This window comes from Symsagittifera roscoffensis, chromosome 10 (assembly GCF_963678635.1).
Source record: "Symsagittifera roscoffensis chromosome 10, txSymRosc1.1, whole genome shotgun sequence".
Lineage (NCBI taxonomy): Eukaryota > Metazoa > Xenacoelomorpha > Acoela > Convolutidae > Symsagittifera > Symsagittifera roscoffensis.
The window spans coordinates 42,413,130-42,437,012 of NC_087071.1; the positions used below are offsets into that span (position 1 = coordinate 42,413,130).

The window sequence follows — 23,883 nt, forward strand, 5'->3', positions numbered from 1 at the left end:
TTTATTTGCTTAGGACGATGCAAAAAAAATGTTGAGGTATATTCTAAAAAGTTTTTCAGAAGTACTATTATATGGTAGTCTGAAACATCTAAATTATAATTTTTCGAGGACCTACATTTTAACCACACCATAACTTTTAAGAGCTGGTGTGAGTATCAGAAATACACGTCGATCGGAGATGAATGAAATGTCAATTTAAGGCCCGTGCATCGTGAATCGGGTTCCAAAAATATTATTTTACAAAAGTTTGTAATTTGTTGCAGAATCGAGAAACGTTTTGTTATTTAGACCAATCTACTGCTAGATTGATCATTAGCGTTTTTAGAAGGGGATCGGTGGTGGCTTGTGCTCGACACCATTACCACCCCTCGGCGTCTTTTTTTTAGATTACAACTCTCTGATTTCAAATGCTCCTTTGTCGCCAATACGCACTAAATTTGAGAGGTGAACGCCCGCCAAAAAATGCGATTTTTGGTTGAAATATTCCAAAATGCCCAAAATATTGATTTTGTATGTTTTTACGCACAAACTCGCCTGCGGTGCAGAATTTTCTAGGTGAGCTCGAAATTTTTTGAAAATCCGAAATTGACGAAACAAACAATTTCTTTTAGTTTTTTTGCAGCTTTCCTGTGTGCGAAACATTCTGTGCTACTTACACGGCTCCCGACTGTCGTTGTTGCTCTTATAAGGTAATTCTGATCCTCGTTCTAAAAACTCAGTACAAATCTTTTACCTCTTAAATCACCCGTTTTCAGATTGATTGACTAAAATGACGAGTCTGCATCTCTTTGGTGGGTCCAAACTGCGTTTTCTGATCTACACTTCATTTTTCTCGGGCACTGTAGTGTATTACGGGGCCTTGAACAAACAGCAGAAAAGAAAATTCCATACCAACAAAGCTGGTATTGGACGATTTTTGCTGCTGTCTTTTGGTGGGATGACAATTAAGAGGGATTATAGAAAGAAGTAAGGTCACACAAGAAATGTTCTTTTGAATGAAGTTTCATAATAATTTTTCAATCATTCATTGAAACCTAGGCCATAAAATGTATTTTTAAAAGTATGACAATTAAATTTGAAAACGCAAAGGGCGATCAAAAATTGAATTTTTCTTTGAAACAAAAATAATTTTTGTGCGATCAAAAACTTAATTTTTGATTAATTTAAGTTGGAATGAAGAAACTGGCCCAAAAATTGGAAATATTGAAGTTGAAACGCTGAGTGGTGAATTGACGTTAGGTGTAAAGTCATGATATCAAATTTTAGGACGATCTGGGTTAGGAACCTCGAATTTCACTTAGATCGAAAGGACTTCCATGAAAGAAAAAAGAAACATTTTATATCGTTCAAAATAGTTACCCAAATTAAAACAGGTAGTTTTTTTTTCAAAAATGAATTTTCAATGACGTTAATAGTATTTTTTTCTAACAAAATTGCAATCGTTCTAGCTACAATCTATTCCATTTTCATAAGGTGAGATTGACCGTTTTTTTCAGTGTGATTAAACTGTCAGAAGGAACAGAAGCCTACAACTTAGAACTGGAAAAATTCCACGAGCGCACAGCAGATTTGATTTACAAAGCAGGTATGTTATGAATGGCAATATAAAGATACAATTTGAGTTAATTTTCCCGTTAAATATCCCATTTGTGAAATTTTAAATGATGATGCCTAAAAATCGTTAATACGGCAATTTGCATAGAGACCATCAGAATTGGTATTTCAATGAATAAATCAATTTTGTCGACCTGTGAATGGGTTCAATTTTCAATTTTTTATTGGGTTCCTTGGGAAGCTGATGAGCGGAAATTACTCTTTATCCCCCGGAAAAAAGACAGAAAACTAACTGAAAGAGTCATGTGGTCCATTGTCAAAAAAACGGCTTAATGTTCATAAGTAGTTTTGAGCTAATGGTCGAAATACGCCAACAAAAGAACTGGTTGATCCGATGAAGTGGTTGATCCGATCTAAGGACAGGTTCTTCAAAATGTTTGGTACCTTTCCTTAATTTAGTTTCAGGAAATACGTTAAAAAGTTGTTTGGTGAAAATTGACCTTCTTTCGGTTAGAAAAACGAGAAAGAAGTGCCTAATAGGCTGTTTTTTATCTTCTTTTCTCCATTGATGTATCTTCCTCGGATGTGAGAAAACTATCTTCATCAAGTTTTTGTTTATGAATATCTTCATACTGTTCAAAAGAATCAGCAAAATTGATGGCTTGGTCAAAATTCCTAGTAAAATAGAATCTTAGTAAAATTGTTTAACTGAGGGTTGAAGCACTTTCTACTTAAAGTTCACGTTCTCTTATAAAGTTCATTGACGATGGCGCGATCTTATGAAAACTTCATTAATCGAGGAAACAAAACGCAAAGAGATGACAAGTAGTGGTATGCTCTTTAAGGTATTAACAAAAGACATTTTTTTGTTAAATTAGTTTTTTGATGTTTTATAAAGGTTTTTGTAATTATTTTGTCTTGCAGCTCTTCAAAATAAAGGTCTATACATCAAACTTGGCCAAGCAGTGGCTTCTATGAATCATGTCTTCCCGCCAGTATATGTTGAAAAACTATCTCAGCTGAATGATATGGCTTTGGTATCAAAAGAAGACGACCTAGATCAGGTATGTTTCAAAATCCTTCATTCTATAAATCCAACTCTTCCATTATAGTTTTTTAAATCTAGAAGAGCGTTTGATTTTTCTACATAAATTTTGTCGCAAATATATTGCTTTTAACAAACATAATATATTCGAGCACAAAATAATCAAAAGAAGACTGATTGTTAATTGAATTGAGCATCTTTAAGCGGTTTCAAAATTGTCAAATGGGTTCATTTTCAGAATTAATTTTGTAACAAGGGAGTCGAATAACTTATGATTTGAGTGAAATCTGGCCACTCGCGAGAATTCAAGGTCCACCTACTATTTTTAAGTTATTAATGTCCGAATAATAATTTCTTTAGCCTCTCAAAAATACATCATCGGGAATTGTTCCTTGTTTTAAAAGCGGAAATATCTTATTGGCTCATGCAAATACGAATTATACACCGCCTAATTTTATTTGTGTTTTTTTTGGATTTAAAATCTGGAGAAAACGAAGGTGGTTTGAAACAGCCAAAAATGCACCGGAAAAATTTAATAACACCAGGATTAACATAGCTTAATCGTATACGTTTTAAAACATGGGTAACTATATCTGGAAGCAGTTTGCTGATTAGATGTTCATGGAAGACTTCAACCAAAGTCTGAACCAGATGTTCATCGAGTTCAAACGGGAGCCAATAGCGTCTGCCAGCATAGCTGAAGTATTCGAGGGTAGATTGAGAGACAGTGGGGAGAAAGTAGCTGTGAAGATGCAGTTCATTGATTTACAAGACAGATTTGCGGGTAAATATACGTAGAGGTGAACAGATTTCGTGCTAAAAAACTTATAGGTAACAGATCTACTGGTGAAAACGATAAAGTTCAATATATTCGAAAAACAGAACAGCTGATCATTGTGAATTAGCTACTCTAATTGAGGGACATTTTTTTGTTTTTTAGGGTCCCACACTAGCGAATATGAGTCCATATAACGCCACCGCTTTCCGTAATGTTTGATACTACAATTTTATTCAAGTGTTCCGACCACTCGGAAATATACCGCAGTCTTTTATTTAAATTTTTTTTACACTTGCAAAAGCAAAAGTCAGGTAATCGGGAACTAATTTTTTCCCCGTAAACACCTTTTCTTACAAATTTTCAACTTGCGTTATTGTTGAATCTTAACAACTTCCAGTTTCGTTTGCACTAGGCATAGAAGTAACGCCGCCGCCTTTGCGCCCAAGGCCGGAGTTGGAATTCCGGCCGGCCTTGTTTTTTTGTAGTATGAATGCAATAGAAAAATTTTTCTGGTAAAAATTGATTTTTCGGTCTTGTTTCATGGTAGTTGAAGGGGTTATTTATTATAGTTTTTCGGGGGACTTGAAATTTTTTATAAAGGGTTTATAATTTTTTTTCGTCTTAATAAGTGTCTGCTCAAAGATTGTCGTCTTTGTTTTCGCTGCGTAAGTTTTGTTCCGTTGCTAATTTAAAATTCGATTGTTCTGTTTGGCATGGTCGCTCAGAAGGCTTGTTTGACAAAAACAGTCACTATGAAAGTTTATGGGATTGGGTTTTTAATGTTTTTTTGAGTCGCTATAGAAAAAAAATTTTTGCAAAAGTTATAGTTTTCCAACCGATTTTTAACAAAGTGGTTTTAACGGAAAGATCGCGTATTCTCCTGTGTGCATGCATACTCCCCTAGTCTGTTTTTGCTTTGTCGGTGAATATTTGACCTATATTTTTGATTTTCTTTTGTTTTTTTCTCAAAAATTACTTTCCCAAATCTGAGATGTGAATTCAATAGAGATAACGGCTAATTGGAAGCTTCCCTGCATTAGCGGGCACTCGAGAAACTTGTTTTTAAATTTTTTGATTTTTCTCGACAACTACCCTCCCATATCGTAGACTTTGAGTACAATCCAAAGAACGCGTAGTGGGAAACTCCTTTGCAAAGCGAATATGCCAAAACAATTTTGACACGAAAAGTTACAGCCTTCGGAAAAGTCAAAATTTTGATTTTTTTTGACAGTTTTAAAAACTTTTCTCGATAACTATCCTAAATTTGAGTTTATGGGCTCAAGAGAAATTTACTGGTTGCTTGAACCTCTTCTGTATAAGCGGCTACGTCCAATTTTTTAACAGTAAAAGATATGATTCTTGGAAAAGTCAATTTTTTAAACCGTTTTTTTGAAATTATTTGAGTTTCTGGGTTCAATCGAATTTAGGGTTCAATTTTTGGACACTGAGGGATGTGATTCTCGGAAAAGTCAGTTTTTTTTGAATTTTTGGCCATGTTTTGGAAGTATTTTAAAATTTGTTGATAACTATCCTGCCAAATTTGGCATTAAGGGTTAAATTGAAACAGCATGTTGTTGAAAGCCTACCGTATAAATGGCTGCAACCATTTTCTTGCAGAAAATTTTTGAAGCTTTGACTATTTTTTGGAAACTTTTTGACTTTTCTCCAAAACTATCCTGTCAGGTTAAGTGGTCATTCGGGAAACCCGGTTAAATGCCTAATAATTGAAAACAATGTCTTCCAGTATGTGAATATAACAAACCTGTGATACTTGAACAGCACCTGAATGCTGTTGTTAGTTTATTCTTTCGATTTTCGAATAAAGTAAGGAAATAATCAAATTAGAGCGCGGAAGTTTTCGCACCATCTGAAAGATATCGCTGTCCTGTGCTCAGTTAAAAACATTTATTTTATAAAGTTTCGGGTGTTCGATTTTGGAATTACTCACGAAAATGTGGGGTCAATTAGAGGCACTTGGTGCTTCCAATTGTTCAGCAGCGAGTAGTGAGTGCGAGAATGAATCCAGCTTATAATTTATACCAAAAGTATTTGAGGAACGCTAATTAATCTAAATATCGTGTTTATAGATGCGAAATATATCACTTTGCTTCTCGTGTGGGGGTGGGGAGGTAAGACTTCAAACTTTTTTTGATATAATTTTCGAAATGTTGAATCTAAGTCTTTTTCAAACATCCGAAGGACAATCGGAACATTCAGGACTTCGCCCTTTAGTTTTGATGAAGTTTGCTTCTTCCTGTTTTATGAATGTAATCTAACCACTGCTTGAATGGCAGCTGCTATAGTTGCTATAACCGGTGAACGTTGACTATAATTGTTCAATAGGTATACCAATGGAATCTCAACTACCAGTTACGTTAACACCTGTCAACAGCATCTGAATCATAAAAACAAAAACAATAATTGCTGAATTAAAAGACTATTTACATTTGTGAGCGTAGTGTAATAGTATAAATCTACTTTTTTTCCAACCAAATTCTCAAATAATTTCGTAGTCTCAGTTTGATCTACCGGTCGGGCATTTAATGACGCATTTGGCAGTGCGTTTTTAATATTTTGTGACATTTTTGCTGCATAGCTTTGTCAATTTATTATCATCAGAAGCTGCTTAATTGGTGGCTAGTGTTGGCGGCTTTTCAATGGCCCGTGGTGCACAGCTGTGAGGACGTGAACCTCATAACCATGAGGTCGGAGGCTCGAATATGCCACATTTCAAAAATTTTATTCAAAGTTTATTATTCACATTTTCTTATTTCTCTTTTAATGCTGCTTTTTGTCGCGCAATCGCCTGTTTGAGAAATGCTTCACAGCTTTTCCCTATTTTTTTTCATCGAATAAATGTCATTTCCAGTTGATTTTAATAGAACCTCGAAGCATGCCTGATGATCTGACAAAGATACCTTAGTAGTTAGCGTGCATTATGGAGTTTATTGGCTATTTACGATCTGATGATGCAAAACATTAGGTCCTCTCTGTCAGGTCAGCTACAGTGCTTCGATTTCCGTTATCCAGTTGCAATGCAAATTTTGTTCTGAAGCTTTCCATTTGGACGGTCTGTTTACACTGGCGTCAGCTTAGTGTGTTTTTCTGACCTTTTTTTCTAATTTAGTTAAATAGTTAATTATTGTTCATTAAAAGTGTTCACTTATTTGGAAATTTCACTGTAGCAGTAGAAATTGCAAAGCATCTGTTCTCTGCTTTATTTGTGACTAGTATTTAATCTTCTATTTGCTAATGAGCTTCCGTGACTGAGTGGTTAGTGTCTGAGACTCTAAATCTCAAGTTCGCAGGTATGAATCTCAGACGTAGCCGATTTTTAAAGCACTCAATCCTTATCACACTTTTATGTTGCTCTATAATATCTGATTTGTAGAATGATAGAAATTTTAAGCATTTCTCTACTCAAGTGGATCATAGTGTTCTACTACGAAGAAACTTTTTCCCAACAAAAGCCGCAAATTAATGTTTTCATTTGGTGGTATATTGCCAATCATAGATAATAGCAGCTGCTGCTGTATCGGTGGCTAGTGTTAGTTTGCTTCAAAGTGACAGTATCTCAGATGTCAGGACCTGAGACTCCTAACTTTTAAGTTGAAGGTTCAAATTCGGAACTTTGAAATAGTTTAAGTTTTTTATTTGATGGAACTTCTTTTGCTGCATAGCATTGGCAATTAAATCGCTACAATTGCTGCTTTATTAGTAGCTAAAGTTGTTTATTTTTCACGAGATCTCGGTGCAGATGAGAAGGCGTGAGACTCCTAATCTCGACGGCCGAGTGAGGATTCCGGCACATTGCAAAACTTTAAGTTTTATTTATACCTTTTTTTCCTATTACAACTTATTTTTGATTTCTTTGGGTTATTTTTATCAAAAGAAGTATTTACATTAGTTATTCGTGAAATTCGGATGTTGAAACTCAGTTCTTTTTCTGTTTCATTGCGTTCATGATTTCTTTCCAACTGTTTATTTTTTTGCATTGCTTACTGGGGTTCGGAAACTCTGTGCTACTTTCACAGAAGCGTTCACGATATTGCATGGTAGAGGTTTTATTTGCAGTCATCTTTCATGGTATAGAAAAACCGGGACAAGTCATGATCAATAACAAAAGTAGTTTTGTTGCTGTGGGTATCAAGTGTATCTTCAGTTTGTTTCGAGGCAAAGTCTGTTCACGTTCTTTTTAAGTTCTAGCTGAATGAAAGGTAGATTATGTTCGTCAATAACTAAATTTCTACAAGTTTTGGAGATTCAAAAATTGAGATGAATTGTTTAAAAGTGGGCTTCGGTATCGAGGTTTTCCAGTGAAAGATAAGAACTCGAATCCCAAAAACTCTCATTGATAAATGATGCTGGAAATTCAAGGAGCTTTATAGGGGTGCATTTTTTTCTTCTTAATTCGAAAATTGAAATTTGTTTTGAGTAATTTTTTTCGGCTTTAGGCTTTGATTTTTCTGTTTTGAAACGGATATAATTTACGCAATCTGGTTCCATTAGTTTGTACTTTTTTCAATGATGTTTGTGGTTTTTTCCCTTGTGTTTGCGAACTGCAACTTCTTTTCTGTATTCACAAATTGTGGTTCGAACGACGATGCGCTTCAAAAACCAATGGCTAGTTTAGAATAAATAGTCGAGTGTTGCTAAAACCTTTTCAGATGTCACATGAGCATGATCCTCCGTAGTACTCGCGACACCCTCGGCCTCGCCCGGACGAGGAAGTTCCTCCTGGGAGTATCCGGCTCCTCGATTCTAGCGTACTCCTCCTACCATCTCCTGTTAGACTCGAAAGAGAAGAGGAAAGTGAGAGTGTACTCGTCTGGGGTGAGGAGGTTTGCCAGGATGGTCTATCTGGGAGTGAGGGTGTTAGCTGACGCCCAATACAGGTCTCTAGCTCTTCCTTTTCTCATCTCTTCCTTTCTGCTGTCTCTTAGTTTAAACCATGTGTCATGGATAATGCAGTCAAATTATAGTTTGAAATTGAATGAACTCTCCGTTGCCGAAAATAGTTTTTTTTTCCGACATAATCTCTAATCTTTGCGCAACAATTTTTGGTTCCCTGTTTGAAGTTTTGAATTCCTAGGCTCATGATTTGAAAATCTGTAAACTTTTTTGTTTTTGTAAATTTTGAATCAGTGACTCAGTTTTTGGTGGTTATTTGGCCTCTATTTGTAATTCTTCTATCTATCTTAGTCCATGTCCGTCTCTCTCTTTTCCATGTTTCTGCACGTAAATGACTTGTTGTTGTTGTTGTGCTTCAGTACGTGGCATTTGTCCTCTGCCTCTGAAGCTGAAGTGAAATCAGTTATGGATGAGCTGCATTGGAGAACTGCACGTCGCTTCCACGACACAGGTCAGCAGTAAATCCAACCACTTCGCTTATGCTTCCACTTTTGTCTCTCATATTTGCTCTTTTCTTACCAATTAAGTTTTAAAAAAATTAACAAATCTATCAATATCCAATCCACTCTCGGCTCTTTTTGCTTGTCCTTTTTTCTAATTTGTCGTAGAAATAAGGTTCAATCCATTCACAGTTTTATTTTAATAGTCCTTTTTTCTCCCGTATTTGATTGAAAACTATTACCAACAAGCTCATTTTGGCACCTCTTAGACTATTCTGGTTTTCAAATGTCGTGGTCGTTATTGTTAATAACTCGCGGTGGACATAGTAACCTTGCGAGATGTAAAGGTCGATGTTTTTGGGCTCTTTTTCTTTGAGTCTTTTGTTTGAGTGTACGGCTGGTCGGAATATTCGTTAATCTGTGTTGCAGCGATTGAGAACGGAGGTCTGTTCATTAAATTCGGACAAGGTCTAGCTGCCCTGAACCACCTACTTAACCCGGCCTACATCATCACTCTGTCCAAACTGAACGACATGGCTCTCACGTACACTCCAGATGAGACAGAGGACATTTTCACTGAGGATTTCGGAAAAGGGTCACCAAATTAGGGATGAGAATATTTAAACACTGACAGAAAAAATTATTCCATTTACAATTATATTTTACTGGACAAAATAATCGAACTGATATTGTATCCATTTTGCAACCAGAATATCCCGTCTTCGAAGTCAATCGGGAATTATCTTTGCTCTTGAGAAAAAATTAGTCGATTCTATTTTTGATTTTTTTTTTGGTTAGATAATTTGCAATGCAGGCAATCTTTACCCATTTTAGTACTATTATAGCTCTCAATTTTGATTGAAAATATGAAACAGTTTTTGTTTTTTCATCACTGATTTTTTTGGTAGTTTTTTTGGGGCTTTTCTATTTTCGCTTTTCATTTCTAATACGAATTGGGTTAAAGAATTTCAGTTCGAGACTTTTTTTGGTTACCCTGATTCGTATTGAGAGCCAGCGATATCTTTGCCACGTTCGACCCGAAGCCTATAGCGGCAGCAAGTATTGCCCAAGTATTCGAGGCGAAGCTGAAAAGCGGAGAAAAAGTCGCGGTCAAGATGCAATACATAGACCTGCAAGATAGATTTGTAGGTATGTTTGAATGCTCAGAAACAATTTCAATGATTTTGGAATTGAAAAGAATAAAATTGAATGTGACTAAATTAAGTGGTGTGACAAATCACTTTCCTGTTAATTTTTCAATTCTAATTTAGAATTTGGTTTTTAGTTCTATCGTTTCGAATAAGTGGTTTGCAAAGATTATGAAGGTCTTTAAAAATGTCATCTTAATATATAGTACCGAAGGCACTGCTGGGGTTTTGAACTCGTGGTCTGCAGGATGCATATTCGTATGTTTTTTTTCTCGCATCATGGGCTGGAGATGTCTGGAATCTTTTTTGCTACTCGGAGAAACTCATTTTGATTGAAGAGATTCATGCATACCTAGGTAACATTTCAGGAAACTGTATGTTTACACAAGTACATTAGCACAATCCCTTGATTCGCTTTTAGTTGTATTTGCGTTATTGAACAGTATGGGCTATATACGCTGTACTCAAGCGCCATATGTGCGAATCAGAAGAAAAAAAATAGCTCCAGCGGTTTATGGAGTAGAATACTACCTGTGATTTGGCAGGCAGTGCGATCGATCGATTCTGTTGATTCTTTTCAGTTGATTTTCATTTCAGGGTCTTAATTTTTTTCTCAGGTGTCAAGAAATCCATGTTGCCGTTTGTTGCTTGTGAGTGTAGAGTTTTAGCGTTACTCGAAAGTCAGAAACAATATTGTTGGTAAAACAGGGCAGAGCTGAATGTTCCGACTGCCCTTTAATTGGTCTCTAATAGTTTCGGGTAAAAGAAAATATTGGAAAACTATGAATTTTGGACAATATCGAAGATCAAGTGTGAAACTACTAGTCGTACCAAATTAATACGACCGTAGCTAGCCTCAATTCAAACAAGTTTTTCTTAAACTAGCCTCAAACTGATTTTGTTTTGCGGGATATTTCGCCACGCATAAATAATTCGCTTTATGCTTTCAGCATTATGAATATAATCTTCAAATCGCGCATAAATTAGTCCAGATCATGGCTATATTGGCTGTTTTCAAACTCGCAGAACTTCGGAAAAAACGATTGGAGATAAAAATATAGCCATGAAAGATTTTTCCTGCAGAAGCGGCTACTCTTTAGTTTTTTGTTGAAAAATGTTAGGTCTTTGGGAAAATAACAAAACTTAAAAAACTTCCGATCTTCTTACATATTTTAGTAGACAAACAACTTAGGTTTTGGTCAAAGTCCAATTTTTGAAATCTTTTTTTTTCGTCCTGCATCAATACAGCAAATTCAAAAATTATCAAACACGTAGCTTCAGCTGGAATCTAGGTGTCCGTCATGGAGACGTACGATAATTCTGGTTCACCTAGGTTTTTCTACATTTTTCATGTATCGCAAATGGTGTTATATCGCAAGTGGTGCTAAGCTCCGCTTCGCCTCTGTGTATAATTTATGCATTTCAAAAAAGTTTCAATATTCGGATTAACGTTTGTAAATCATTTAATAATAATAAAATCGATATACAATGAGTTTCTATACTCTTTTGTATTAATTACTCTAGCGTCAGCTTGGCGTGTTGTTACGAACCTTCTTTTTTCTAACCTAGCTCGCAAATAAAATTGTTGATTAAAAGTGTTCAACTTTTTGAAATTTCACACTGTAGCATCGAAAATTGCATAGTATTTGTTCTCTGCTTTTTTTGTGGCTAATGTTTAATCTTCTATCTGCTAAGAAGCTTCCGTGTGTGGTCTCTAGGTCGCAGTTTCGAATCTTGGACATAACCGATTTTTTGCTAATTCGTGGCTTATTTTATATTTTTCTTTTTGCACTTAATAAAGATGCTTTTTGTCGTGTTCTCACTTGTGTTTGCGAAGCAAAGCTTCGCTTCTGTGTAAAATTTTGTTTTAAGAAATACGTTTTGTGAGCCTTTTGCTTTTTGTCCAAATTGCTAGTTTTCCAGAAAAAAGTTAAACGTCTAAATTCATTTTTATTAGTTCCGTCTAAATTCACGCCACCCAAAAACTATCTAATGATCCAGTTTTTTCAAACTGAATGAATTTAATCAATAAACGTTCAATAGAAATTGTTTCGAATTTCCGAGAGATTTTAGGATTACATATTTATATTTTGAAATTTCGAAAATTTTTCCGAAAAAACAGATCAGTGTTTTTTCTGTTTCCTTGCGTTCATTATCTTTTTTCCTACTCTCTGTTGGCTATGTTCTAGAGTGGCAGGTTAATTTGGTCTATTCATTATCTGGAAAATTTTACCATCATCAGTTTTGTTAAGAAATGTCAGATGGCTCTAAAAATTTACATATGGACTGAGAACGCTATTTCAAACGTCCAGATTTTTTGGTATTCTTACTTGCTCTTATAACAGAAAACCTTCAGTACAGCTGAAATTGGGTGATTATCGGGTAGAAGGGCATAAAAGCCGAATTCTCTTGAGTGGAATATAATTATTAAACAAATCAGATATACCACATTCACCAAAAAACATTCAGTGCAGCACAAATTTTTTATTAAAAAAAATTGTTTGACCAAAATTTTGCGTTTTTGTTTTTGAGCGTTTGTTCTCCCCTTTAAAATTATCTATTAAACAGTAACAATGGATAATACTAATTTTACATTTAAATACTAATTTTCATCTAATTAGGAATTTCTCGTGTAATTTCTTCCTTTTTCATTTTCGTCTAGTTTCTTTACTCTTGGTTTTCGTCAAATATCGCTTTCTTCCCATTTTTACACTCCTAACGAATGTCATAAAAAATCTCATCTTCAGAAAATAGTAAATGCAACAAAAATTTGAAAATAGTCAAATTAAATTGCTATCTGCAGTCAACTAAATCAAAATAAAGTCTCTAGTAGTTCCATAATCTCATTCTTGTGTTCGGTCGTATTTTCTCTTTTATGACCTTCATAGTATTTGGGTCGTTTTGATATCCACTGACTTTCTAACATACGCGCCAAATTAATTCGATTGTTTGATGGCCTGATTGCATAAACAAATAAAATACTTAAAAGTAAAAATAACTGGACTGTAACAAATTTCATTTTTTCCCGAAACAATCGTAAAGAGAAGTTTTAACTATGCTGAAATTTTTGTGATATTCTACTCTTTGTTTAGTATGAAAGATCTAATTTTACTTAGTTTGAAGATCGCCTCAATATCTTTAAAACACTTGCTAATTGCAAGTAAGTGTAATGAAAATTTAAAGAAGTTCATGACTTTTCTCTAATTACTGGGCGCAAATATAACATAAAAGTGATATTTAGAATGAAATTTATTGAAGACCTTTCAGTGCGACGTAATTGTTTACGAGTGAATGACCTACTCAATTTTGCTAGAATGTCTTAATGACGTAAACTAAACACGCATTTGCTGTATTGGGTAAAATTAACATCCTCCCCCTAAATCATTTAAGGAAAATAATTTTAATTGATTCATCAGCTGAAATTTTAAGCGTATTAGATTTGAGAGTTTCGTCTTTTTTCTCTAAGAAGGTTTAATACAAGTAGTGGGGGAGGGGGTGTATTACATGGAAATTATGCATGTAAATTATACAGCATGGCGTCGATTAAGTATTGAAAGATATTAATTCTTCTTTAACTTGAAAAGTTTAATTAAAAACTCTTTGAGAAAATTTTGCTCGAAAACTTTCTGCTGTTACTCCATAAACTGGAGAGACAATACTGAGAGATAATATTGCTATAGCAAACAACTTCAACAGAACAATCTTTTGTAGTTTCACTGAATTGTTTTCATTGATGATTTAGAGTCCGAAAAATTTAACTCGGTGTGAAGTAAATTGGCCATTTGTTTCGCCAGACTAATTCAATTCTATGCAACCCCCTGGATGAGTCAAAATGATGAAGAAAGGGATACTCAAAAAACTGGGAATTTTAATCTTCTTTTTTACCTTGGCAGTGCTAAGTTATGAAAAGAAACATTAATGCAACAGCGTGGATTTTCACCGCTCGAAATTTTCAAAACCACGAAAATGGAAAACACTTTACGCGTGCCTCGAGATAGAATGTAACAATTTTAGTGCCCATGAGAACTTGTTAAAAAGTTGACATATTGCTCGTGGCTCTCAAGAACTTCCTCCATAGATGGATTTTGTGCATTTATATATAAATTTTTTGTATTTTCCACTATCCAAAATCAAATCAGCATACCAATCAGGAAGGCTTTAAAGGAGACTAAATTAAAATTTTGTGTGATTTTGTGCACTTAACAATGATGATTTACGTGCGAGCGAGCGCGTTTCCTTACAAAATTTTACCTAATTTTAAAGAGTTCTAATAATCCTAACAAACTAATTTTAGTGAAGCTAGGTAATTGCAATCATTTTGCCGCTAGACTCAATTTAATTTTTCACTTTGATGATTTTGCCAGTTGATAATCTTTCAAGCATATTTTCGTATTTTTAAAACATTTTTATCGATTTTTTTTTCAGTTTCTTCTATCGTTTCTTGCTTGTGTTCGTAGAGCTTTGCATCTTTTGATTTTCTTTTCTGTCGTGTTCCGAATCCGAAAAAAGGTATATTTCTATGTCGAGAAATTTGCTCAGTATTTTTGTTCCGATCATTGAAAATGGGGAGGAACTCTGTATTCGGGAGTTTTTCTTTTGTTCTTTCTGCACTAAAAATCAGGTAACACAAATAATCATCGGAAAGGGTCGAGTGATATATCAAATTAAAGCCCTTTCAGTCGTAATTAAAACGGCATTTAAAATTCAAAAGTTTTTTCTCTGTCTAGAAAACCCGGTTTAAATTTTTTGTGTTTATTCTAATTTCGAGCGAATAAAGCGAGCGAGCGGGCGTAAAATAGGCTTTGTGTAGAAGGAGGATAACCCATGAAAATTCTATCAAGCCCCGAAACTTTAAATTTATTCTAGTAAAATTAGCTTTTATAGTAGTTTAGCGCAATTTTGGGAATCAAAAAAACCTAAGTTCTTTTTAAAAAACTACATTTTTTGTTTGTTTTTTGGGCCATTTTTCGACCTAAACTAATATCCATCTCGCCAATTTTGAGAACAATTTTGAATATGCTTAAGTTATAGGATTTCTTCCGATGTTTTTAACAAACCACGCACAAAACAAAACGACAAATTTTAAAATGAAAACTTTTCTGTAGTTTTTTTTTCAAGAATATGGTCGGAACATTCTGTGCTACTTGATCAGTTACCGGCTGCTCTAATTAATTCTATGTTAGCATTTTGTGAAACCAAATTAACGATTAATTGCGGTTTTGTGGGCTGCGTATTCTTCAATCTTGTGAAAAAATTGTTAGAGTTTATAGGAGGTTCTTCCGTTTTGGCGCATCGGTAGTGATGGAGCCCAGCATTTACAATGTGAGCTCTTGTAAGATAGAGCTCACAATTGAGCGCACAGCCATAGCTTAGTTAACCTTAAATAATTAACCTCCAGGTTAGGCCTCTAGTTGGTTAACTAAAACAGAAGTTCTGCTATTATATTACTTTGTTCTAACATGATTTTGATTTGTGTCAGGTGACATTTGGACCATTAAGTTTCTGATGGACATCGCAGAGTATGTGTTCCCTGGCTTCAACTTCAAGTGGGCTGTGATTGAGCTCTGCGACACTCTCAAACAGGAGTTGGACTTCATCAACGAAGGCACACAACAAATAAATACCAACTATGTTCATGTCGTTTAATTTTTTGGGGGGAAAATAATAATTCTGAAGCGTTTCTTTAAAAAACTCTTTCACATGAGCTCAGAATGTGTTACGGATTTTCTAAAAAATGTCATGAATAAAATTTTGGTTGAATTACCTTAAGGAAAACAATTATTTTATTATTAAATAAATATTTTCTTTCAGGTAATTCAACTCAATTTATTGTCCGAGCTCTTCTAAAAGGCTTAAAGTCCAAATTTGTCAAAAAACAGCTACCGTGTCAAAAACAGTTTTTTGTACGCTCATATAATGTTCAGTCGGTCAAAAACAAATTTTCGATGTGGTAAAAGTGTGTTACAGAGGAATTATGTTGAATTATGGTTTTTGAACTTTCTGAAAGGAATGGGAAAGGGTCTAGATTGTTTCTCATAAAACGGATATCATTTATTGAAAATACTCTATATTTAAATATTTAAAAAAATGTATTTTGCTAATTTATACATTGACATTGGCTGGTTTGAAGGCCCATATTGATTCTAAAAGCGGAAAAGTGATAAATTAGTTATAAATAATCAGTTTCTTGATTGAATGTAGCTGGTTTGAAGGTCGGAATGCCGAGAAGTGTGCAGAGGATCTAAAAGGGTTCGATTATGTACATGTGCCCAAAGTACACTGGGAATACACTTCGAAGAGAGTGCTCACGACTGAATTCATAGAGGCATGCAAAAGTGAGCAGACATTTAGTAAATTGCAATACAGATTCAGCGGTGATGTATTTTGAACAAGTGAACTTTAACTTTGCTCGTGAATGTGAGTCTCAGTTAAAACTGTTTTTTTTTTGAGTCGATAAATGTTGCTTCTAAAATTGCTTCTTTTGAACATGAATTTCAGGTTAAACTATTAAAAACTATAAACGAATATGTTTTATTGCTACTACCCAGCTTTTGCCGACGGCATGAGTCACTTTTTTCCCCAAAAACTATTTCGTTGCCCATATTTTTTATCTTCAAAAGTTGGGATCGAGTGCCAAAATGCCGTTATTTACCCTAAACTTTACCCTAAAAGAAAATTAGATATTCAAATTTGCAAAATAGAAAGGTTTTATCATTTGTGTTTTATTTTTGATTTATGTTTTTCTGATTAAATGTTTGGACTATGCTCTTTGCTGCACGGACTATTTTAGCTTTAAACTTAGTGTGGTTTCTTATTGTTATTATTAAAAATTTCAGTTGATGACGCGGAAGGCATGAAGTCGAACGGAATAGATGTTAAAAAAGCATGCGAGCGAATGTGCCGAGTGTTCGGATACCAGATATTCCAGTCTGGGTTTGTCCATGCTGACCCCCACCCGGGCAACTTGTTCGTGAGGAAGAACCCTAATGGAAAGGGGGATATCCAGCTGGTGATTTTGGATCATGGCTTGTACCAAAGGGTGGAGCCACACGTACAGGTGAATAATGAATCTATTTTAGGGTTGTCGAATTCCAGAAACCAGAGTTGTGACTCAAGTATTTTTAGAAAGATGTAAAAGAGTGATTCAAGTCAAAGTTGGTGACAGCATTTCAAAAACTTGCATTGCTAGCCTTGGAACTTCTGTTAAAAATTGCTTCTTATAATTCACTTTGAGCTTGAGTGCAACATTATTTTATGTTAGTTTCAATAGAAGAAACTCGCAATTTTTGTTCCGACCATTGAAGATGGGCAGGAACTTTGTATTCGGGTGTTTTTTTTTGTTTTCCACGCAAAATTAGGTCCGACGAAAAAATCGGACTGGATTGAGTGATATATCATATTCAAGCTCTTCCAGTCGTTATTCGAACGACAACAAAAATTTTCCAAAAAAAATACTCATTGTCGAGAAAAAACGGTGTGAAACATTTTTCGTCCTATTTCGACCAAATAAAGTGGTGATAACTTGTTAAATTGGTCATTTAAGCTGAAAAAACTTCATTTTACCAAAGCGAATTAGTTTTGATAGCTATATTTGGCACTTCTCTGGCATGAATATTTCTTAACCAAAATTTCAGAAAACATTGTTAAAAAAGTTACAAAATTTCGAAATTTTTTTTGAGATGTTTTTTCATTTTTTCTTTGTTATTCTTTTTTTAAAGACAATTGGTCGATTTTTCCACGTACAAAAAACGATATAATTTGAAGAACATTTGAAGAACTTGTAATAATTTGATAGAACATTGCAGTTTTTATGAATATGGTCGGAACATTCTGTGCTATTTGCACAGCAACCGGCTATCCTTGTTATTTTATATCAACGTCGAATTATGTCAATTGCTTGCATGTGGCAGATGAAATGAGATTGTACTGCAAAAAACGAGTCTTCTAGATATGTTCTAATGACATCCCAAAAGTTGACTGAATCAGGTTTTTGCAATTCCTGCAAACTGTTCTCCTTCGATAATTTCAGAAAACGAAATTGTATTAAGGCATCCACTTTGAGCCCAAGTGCAAAATTGGTCTTGCCTATCAGTAATTTTTGTCAAGACTTTTGAGCGAGTGTTTTTGCTTCACTGTCTTATGATCGGTTTTTAAATTCAAATTCAAATGTGTTTTCTTTTAGCATTTTTTTATTCAATAGAAGAAACTCGCAAATACTATTTTATGTCCACAAATTCTGTTCATTTTCCACAGAAGAAGCTGGGCAACTTCTGGAAATCGATGATCCTAGATGAGCAGAGTAGTATGTTGCGAGATGCTTCTGAACTGGGGGTGAGTGGACTGCACGACACTGCCATTCTGGCCGCCATTCTCATCCAGAGGCCCTGGTATGTCAATGTGCCATTTGCCACATACTTCAAAAGTGAGTTTGCTTATTCATAAATTAGACTTCTGCTGTTCGTGCAAAAACTGTAAAGCTTTACAAACTGTTTAATGCTGTACTATTTGTTATTTTAAGTTTTTGTTTAAAAAATTTGTCTTCTCAAGTTTTTATTTACAGCAAAAAAGCGCAATGTGGTTGAGGTTTTGCCTATTTCTTGAAAAGTGAGAATTCAAAATTGTGCAATCAATTTAAAAGTATTAGCAAAATATAGTTTGATGCACACAAAGAAGGCTTTTCCAAAAAGTGGGACTGTAAATATGGAGGTATATTGAAAAAAAAGTTTTTTTTTGGAGGTTTAATCTATGGAGGCTTAACGTATGCTTTAATATTTTATCGTCATTTTTAGGCTTTTTTAACGGAAACGGTCACTGTTCCTAAATTGCAACTTTCAATTTGTTTTCAGCCATGGACCAAAGTGACTTTGCACACATGAGTGGCTTTGTGAAAGACCACTTCAATAAAGTGATGGCAGTATTGAGAGCAGTGCCTTTATCGCTTCTTCTAGTTATCAGAAATATCAACACTATCAGATCAATAGTACAGACGCACGGGGAACCAGTTAACAGGCAAGTTTTACTTTATTAGTAAATATTAAAGGTAATGAGCGTAATTCAGGTCTTGAAGATTTTTTTGTGCTTTTATAAGAAAGAAGTCTAAAATTTGTTCACGCTCAATTATTTTTTTCCGCAGTTTGACTTTTGATTTCTGTTTAAATTGACTTTCTTTCCTTTGTTAAAAGGAAAGTAAACTCCACATTCGAACAACAAAATTGTAAGAATTACGAAAATGTGATCGACTTATCTCGAAAATAGAATTTAGTTTTCAGATTACTCTGATGCCTAAATTTTGCCTAATGATCCAGTTTTTCAAATTAGGTTATTTTAATCAAAAATGCGCCAGTCTGAAATTGTTTGTGAAATTCAAACAGCTTAAAGGGCAGATATTTTTACATCAAATTTGGCAATCTGAAGTTTTTTCAAACATTGAGTCAGTATCTTATTCTGTTTTCTTGTGTTTATTACTCTTTTCCAACTGTCAGTCGGGTATGTTGATTTAAGTGTTTGCAAAAATTGTTATACGAATAGTATTTTGGGTTTGTACTGATTTTTAAAATAGTTTTAAAATGGGTTTGGTCAGTCCACCACAACACTTACGGTGGGTCTGAAAAGCATTAAGGATTTACTGTTTAGCTAAAGATTTTTCTTAATCGCTCAATTTAATAAACAGAAGTATTAAAAAATATTTTAGGAAAATTTATTGTTTGAACTGTTATAAATATCCTCAGACAATTTTTTTCTGCAGTAGTACATATTCCATGCATTCTTGTCTTCTTGTTGTCCATGTGTTGTCTCTAGATTTGTTGCCCGTGTTCACGCGTTAGTCTTAACAACTTCTTTCCTGATATTTGTTTCATACACTCCACCGAGCATTTGTAACGATGTCTGTTGCCTGACACATTTTTGCACTTTTGTTTGCAATCCTCCATCTTTCTGTTCAAATATAAAGAGTTTCAAGAAAATTATTCGAGTAGATGGAACAAATTTGAATTTCTTTGCCGTTTTATCATATTTACACAACTTTGCGAATCCACTTTTTTCTAACCCAGCTTCAAAAAGAACTCATTTGGTGGCCTTTTTGCATTCGCAATTTCATAGCGTCTGTTCTATCTACTTTATTGGTGGGTGGATATGAATTGCGCTTTTTTAAGTGAGCATGGCGCAAATGCGAGGACGAGGCGTTTCGTTTTTGGCTCATAGAGAAACTTTTGTTTTTCTTAATTTTTTTTTTCATTTTTTCGATTTTTAAGAGTAATGAACGCAGTGAAGACTCTTATATCGGTCTTGCAGGTTTTGTTTTTTTTTTCAGGAAATGTCCTAAAAGTCTTTAATAACTCCAGATGTGCATTCATACATATTGCTGCATTTATGAATGCACTTAGGTATATATACACTTTTTGAGTTCATTTGAAATTCATCTGCGGAAAGTGACAGAAATAGCATTCTCCTAATACGAACGTGGGAATGGCGCGAAACAAAAACGTGAATGATTTCTAGTTTCGAAAGTGGAATTTAATTTTTAGATTTCCAGCGGAATAAAAACTTTACATATTGATCTAATTTTCTCTACTTGACTTCATGTTATCAGAAAAGCACCCATCATAAATTTTTAGAAATTCAAAGAGCTTAAAGGGCATCTGTTTTTTTTTCTTTGAAGTTCGAAAGTTGAGTTTTTTTTTTTCAAGAAAGTCAGTGTTTTTTTATGTTTACTTGCGTTCATTACTCTTTTCCAATCTTCGATTGGCTATGTTTACCGTTTAAGAGCTATTTTTGTCGCTCGTGTTTGCGAATTGCAGCTTTGATTCTGTGTCGCAATTTTTTGAATTTTCAATTGATTACTTTGTCTGAAAGGAAAAACTAGCGTTGGCATGCAAATTTTTTTTATTGAAATTGATAATTTGCTCTATTTAATTATGTTTGTCTGTTCCGATTCTTTTAATTCTCCTTACACAGATAGGAGCAAAAAAAAGTAGCGGATTAAAATGCATTTTTGTTGTAACGGTCACGCTCGACAGATGACTTGTGTCTGAAAGGTTATTTTAGCATGCAAATTGCTCAGAATTTGTTTAATTGATCAGTTTATTGAATTATGTCTGTCCGAACTTATACGTATATACAACTTGAATTATTCCCATGTATTCACTACTTGGGTGAGCAGGTCTTTTTACAACACTTCTTATTCACGGCGAAACTAACAGAATATTTGTGCTCGGGGTGTTTTTTTTCTTCAGACCAATTTCGACTTCTTAGCTAACAATTTTTGATTGAATTTTTAAAAATCATTCAAAAGGTATTTTTTGGCCTAATTTTGAAAAGATATTTCATTTGTGATCATTTTTTGTAAAGTTTTGGGGTTTAAAGATTGCCATTTTGGCCAATTTGGGACATATTTCGTGCTATTACGCGTAAGCGGAGATTTAATCCTTCCTAAAAATCGTTGCAAATTTGTCGAAGGAAGCTTATTTGCCATAAGTGATTTGTTGCTATGCGCAAAATCTATCATTTTGTACTTTTTATGGCGTATGGGGGGATGATTTGCACAAAAAATCTCAAATTAAGAAAAAAAATTTCTTTTATTTTATTACATTTAATTTTTTCATGTTATTTTTGCTCCATAGACCTTACAAGGCAGTCGGATTATTCAAGGCTTCGCCCTGATACGAGCAGTCCTGTTTAAATCTAGCAAAGAGTCTGGAATAATTAAATTACACGATAGAAATTTGTAACTATTGGTCAATATTTAACAACGTCTATGTAATTACTTAGGAAAATTTAGTATCCGCTTTAGTTTTAAAAGTTCTCATAGTTTTATGATTTTTAAACAGAAATTAAAAACGACAAAGTTCGATAAATGAATAGCAAAAAATTACCCGCCTGAAAATTCACTTGAATAAAGAACTGGCTGGAAAATCAGATTGACTTCTGACAGAGTGACGAAGATTTGTCTCTATTTTTTGTGAAATAATCTTAAAAAAATATACGCCTTTACGTAGTTTTTGTTTTTTTTTTTGCTCTAAAATTTCAAATGAGATAATTTTTGTTGGCCATCATTTACTTGCCTTTTCTTCTCAGCTTCTTTTTTGTCCGTCTCTGGTGAAGTTTCACGCAATCTGCCCAAATTCAAGGCATGGAGATAAACACTGGGTAGTTTTTGATCTGTCAATTTTCGGCCGAAGCCAGGTGTGAAAAAACAGCAACAGTTAATGAGCAACAGCACAAATATAATCGGAGCATAATTTTTTGACATTGTTGACTAAATTTGAAGATCTTCGGTAAAACTTCAGTCAACTATGCTTTAATAACTCAACTAATATATGAAGTGACATTTAAACGGTGAAAGAGACAAACTGAAAGAGCAAAACTCCGTGAACTGATCATTGTTTGAAAACGATGAAGTTTGATTGATATTTATTTTCTCGTCATTTTTGAATTTGACATTTGCCAGCTTTAATTCAATTGGAGGGCTCTGGCACAAATTTGATAAGTCTATTTATTGTATTTATGAATGAAATGGCCAGAAGTACTGAGACCAGGTTTTTTCAAAATTATGTTGCTGTTGCAATATTTTGTCCCCCCCCCCCTCCATTTTGATAGACAGTATTATTTGGTGAGAAAATACTCTCTGATGAAATATTTGGTAGTTATTTGTTTTTCGGTTTTCGAGTAGTCATATTGCAATATTATAGTTTAAAATGTACTGGTAAGATGTTATTACTAAAATGTCAAAATGTCAGAAGAAGTTATCAAGGCTTGGTTTTTTACTCTCAATTGCTCAATTATTCTAATGTAAGTATATGTATGGATAGTAATACTTGTGATTCAATTTATTTTATTTGTATAATCGGTTTTACAATTTTTTTACATTTTTCTATCATGATTGCCTCATTTTTTTAATTAAAGAACAGTTTAAACGATGATGGTCGGAAAAACAATCAATTTTCCTTTTTTTAGGTATCGAATCATGACTAGCTGCACGGTCAAGAATAGTTGGTCAAACTACAGAGAATATCTGAGGATCCAGTATCGACTTTTTCTCATGGACGCCAAAGAAATGCTGCACAAAACACTGCTCGGTATTTTCTTCACACTTTCAAGGACAGGAATTCCGCTGTTTTCCAAGTTTTCGAATCTGAATTTGGAAGTTGAGAAGAAATCTGTTTTACTGTAGAAAACTTGCTAAATTGTTTTACTTTTATTCTAAAAAGACTTGAAAAGATAATGAAAGTATTGGACGTTGTTCACCTTTATCAGGAACGAAGAATTATGAATTAATAACTTTAACAAGCTGTTTTCATCAAAAATTTATCAAGCTGTAGGCTCTTGTCCACTTTCACCCACCTTTCATTTTTTTAATAATTTTTTTACGTGTCATTATGGCTAAACGTGTGATATTACGTTTTAAGGTATGAAGAACAAATATGTTCACTCCCCATGTCAAGTTTCATAGCATTATGACAACGTTAAAGTGGTTTTTCAACACTGAAATTGAAAGGTGGGAGGGGGAGTGGTGGAACTTCATTAAAATAAGTTTCATTTTTTGATCTTTTAGTGTTTGTGTTTTATGATCTTTTCTTAGTGAGACAACTTTTTCCTGTCTGTGAATATTTTTATATTTGCGGGAAAGTCTAACAATTTGTTCACGCTCAATTTAAATTTTTCACGGTTTGATTCTTGTTATGTTCAGTTCATTTCCTTGGCTAAAAGGAAGTCAAACTCCCCCATCGAACAGCAAACAAATAAATTTTGCGAAAAACTTGATCGACTTCTAGCATTTCAAAAACTTTATCTATTTAAATTGTTTTTTTTCCACTTTGAACGTCGAAGTTGAAAATGTTGAAACGTTTTTTCAAACGAGTCATTTTTTCCATTTCCTTGCATTGATTGACTATTTCCCAATTGTCGTTTGTCTATGGTAAAAGCTTCTTTATTTTAAGCCGAAGACTGCAGGCTCGAAGCAATCGTTTGCTCAATTTTTATGTATTTTTAGTTAAAAGGTACCAGGAATCA

At 34.1% G+C, this 23,883-nt stretch overlaps 1 protein-coding gene across 1 annotated transcript; it reads left to right on the plus strand.

Annotated features, from left to right (window-relative positions):
• The first annotated feature begins 759 nt into the window (after nucleotides 1–759).
• LOC134855317 (uncharacterized aarF domain-containing protein kinase 5-like) lies at nucleotides 760–23,161 on the plus strand. The gene is made up of 10 exons (XM_063871813.1): nucleotides 760–966; nucleotides 1,497–1,585; nucleotides 2,479–2,618; nucleotides 3,215–3,383; nucleotides 15,356–15,481; nucleotides 16,089–16,211; nucleotides 16,713–16,933; nucleotides 18,130–18,298; nucleotides 18,723–18,885; nucleotides 22,828–23,161. The coding sequence occupies exons 1-10, from the start codon at nucleotides 770–772 to the stop codon at nucleotides 23,042–23,044; spliced, it is 1,614 nt and encodes a 537-aa protein (XP_063727883.1). The 5' UTR covers nucleotides 760–769; the 3' UTR covers nucleotides 23,045–23,161.
• Nucleotides 23,162–23,883: the final 722 nt, after the last annotated feature.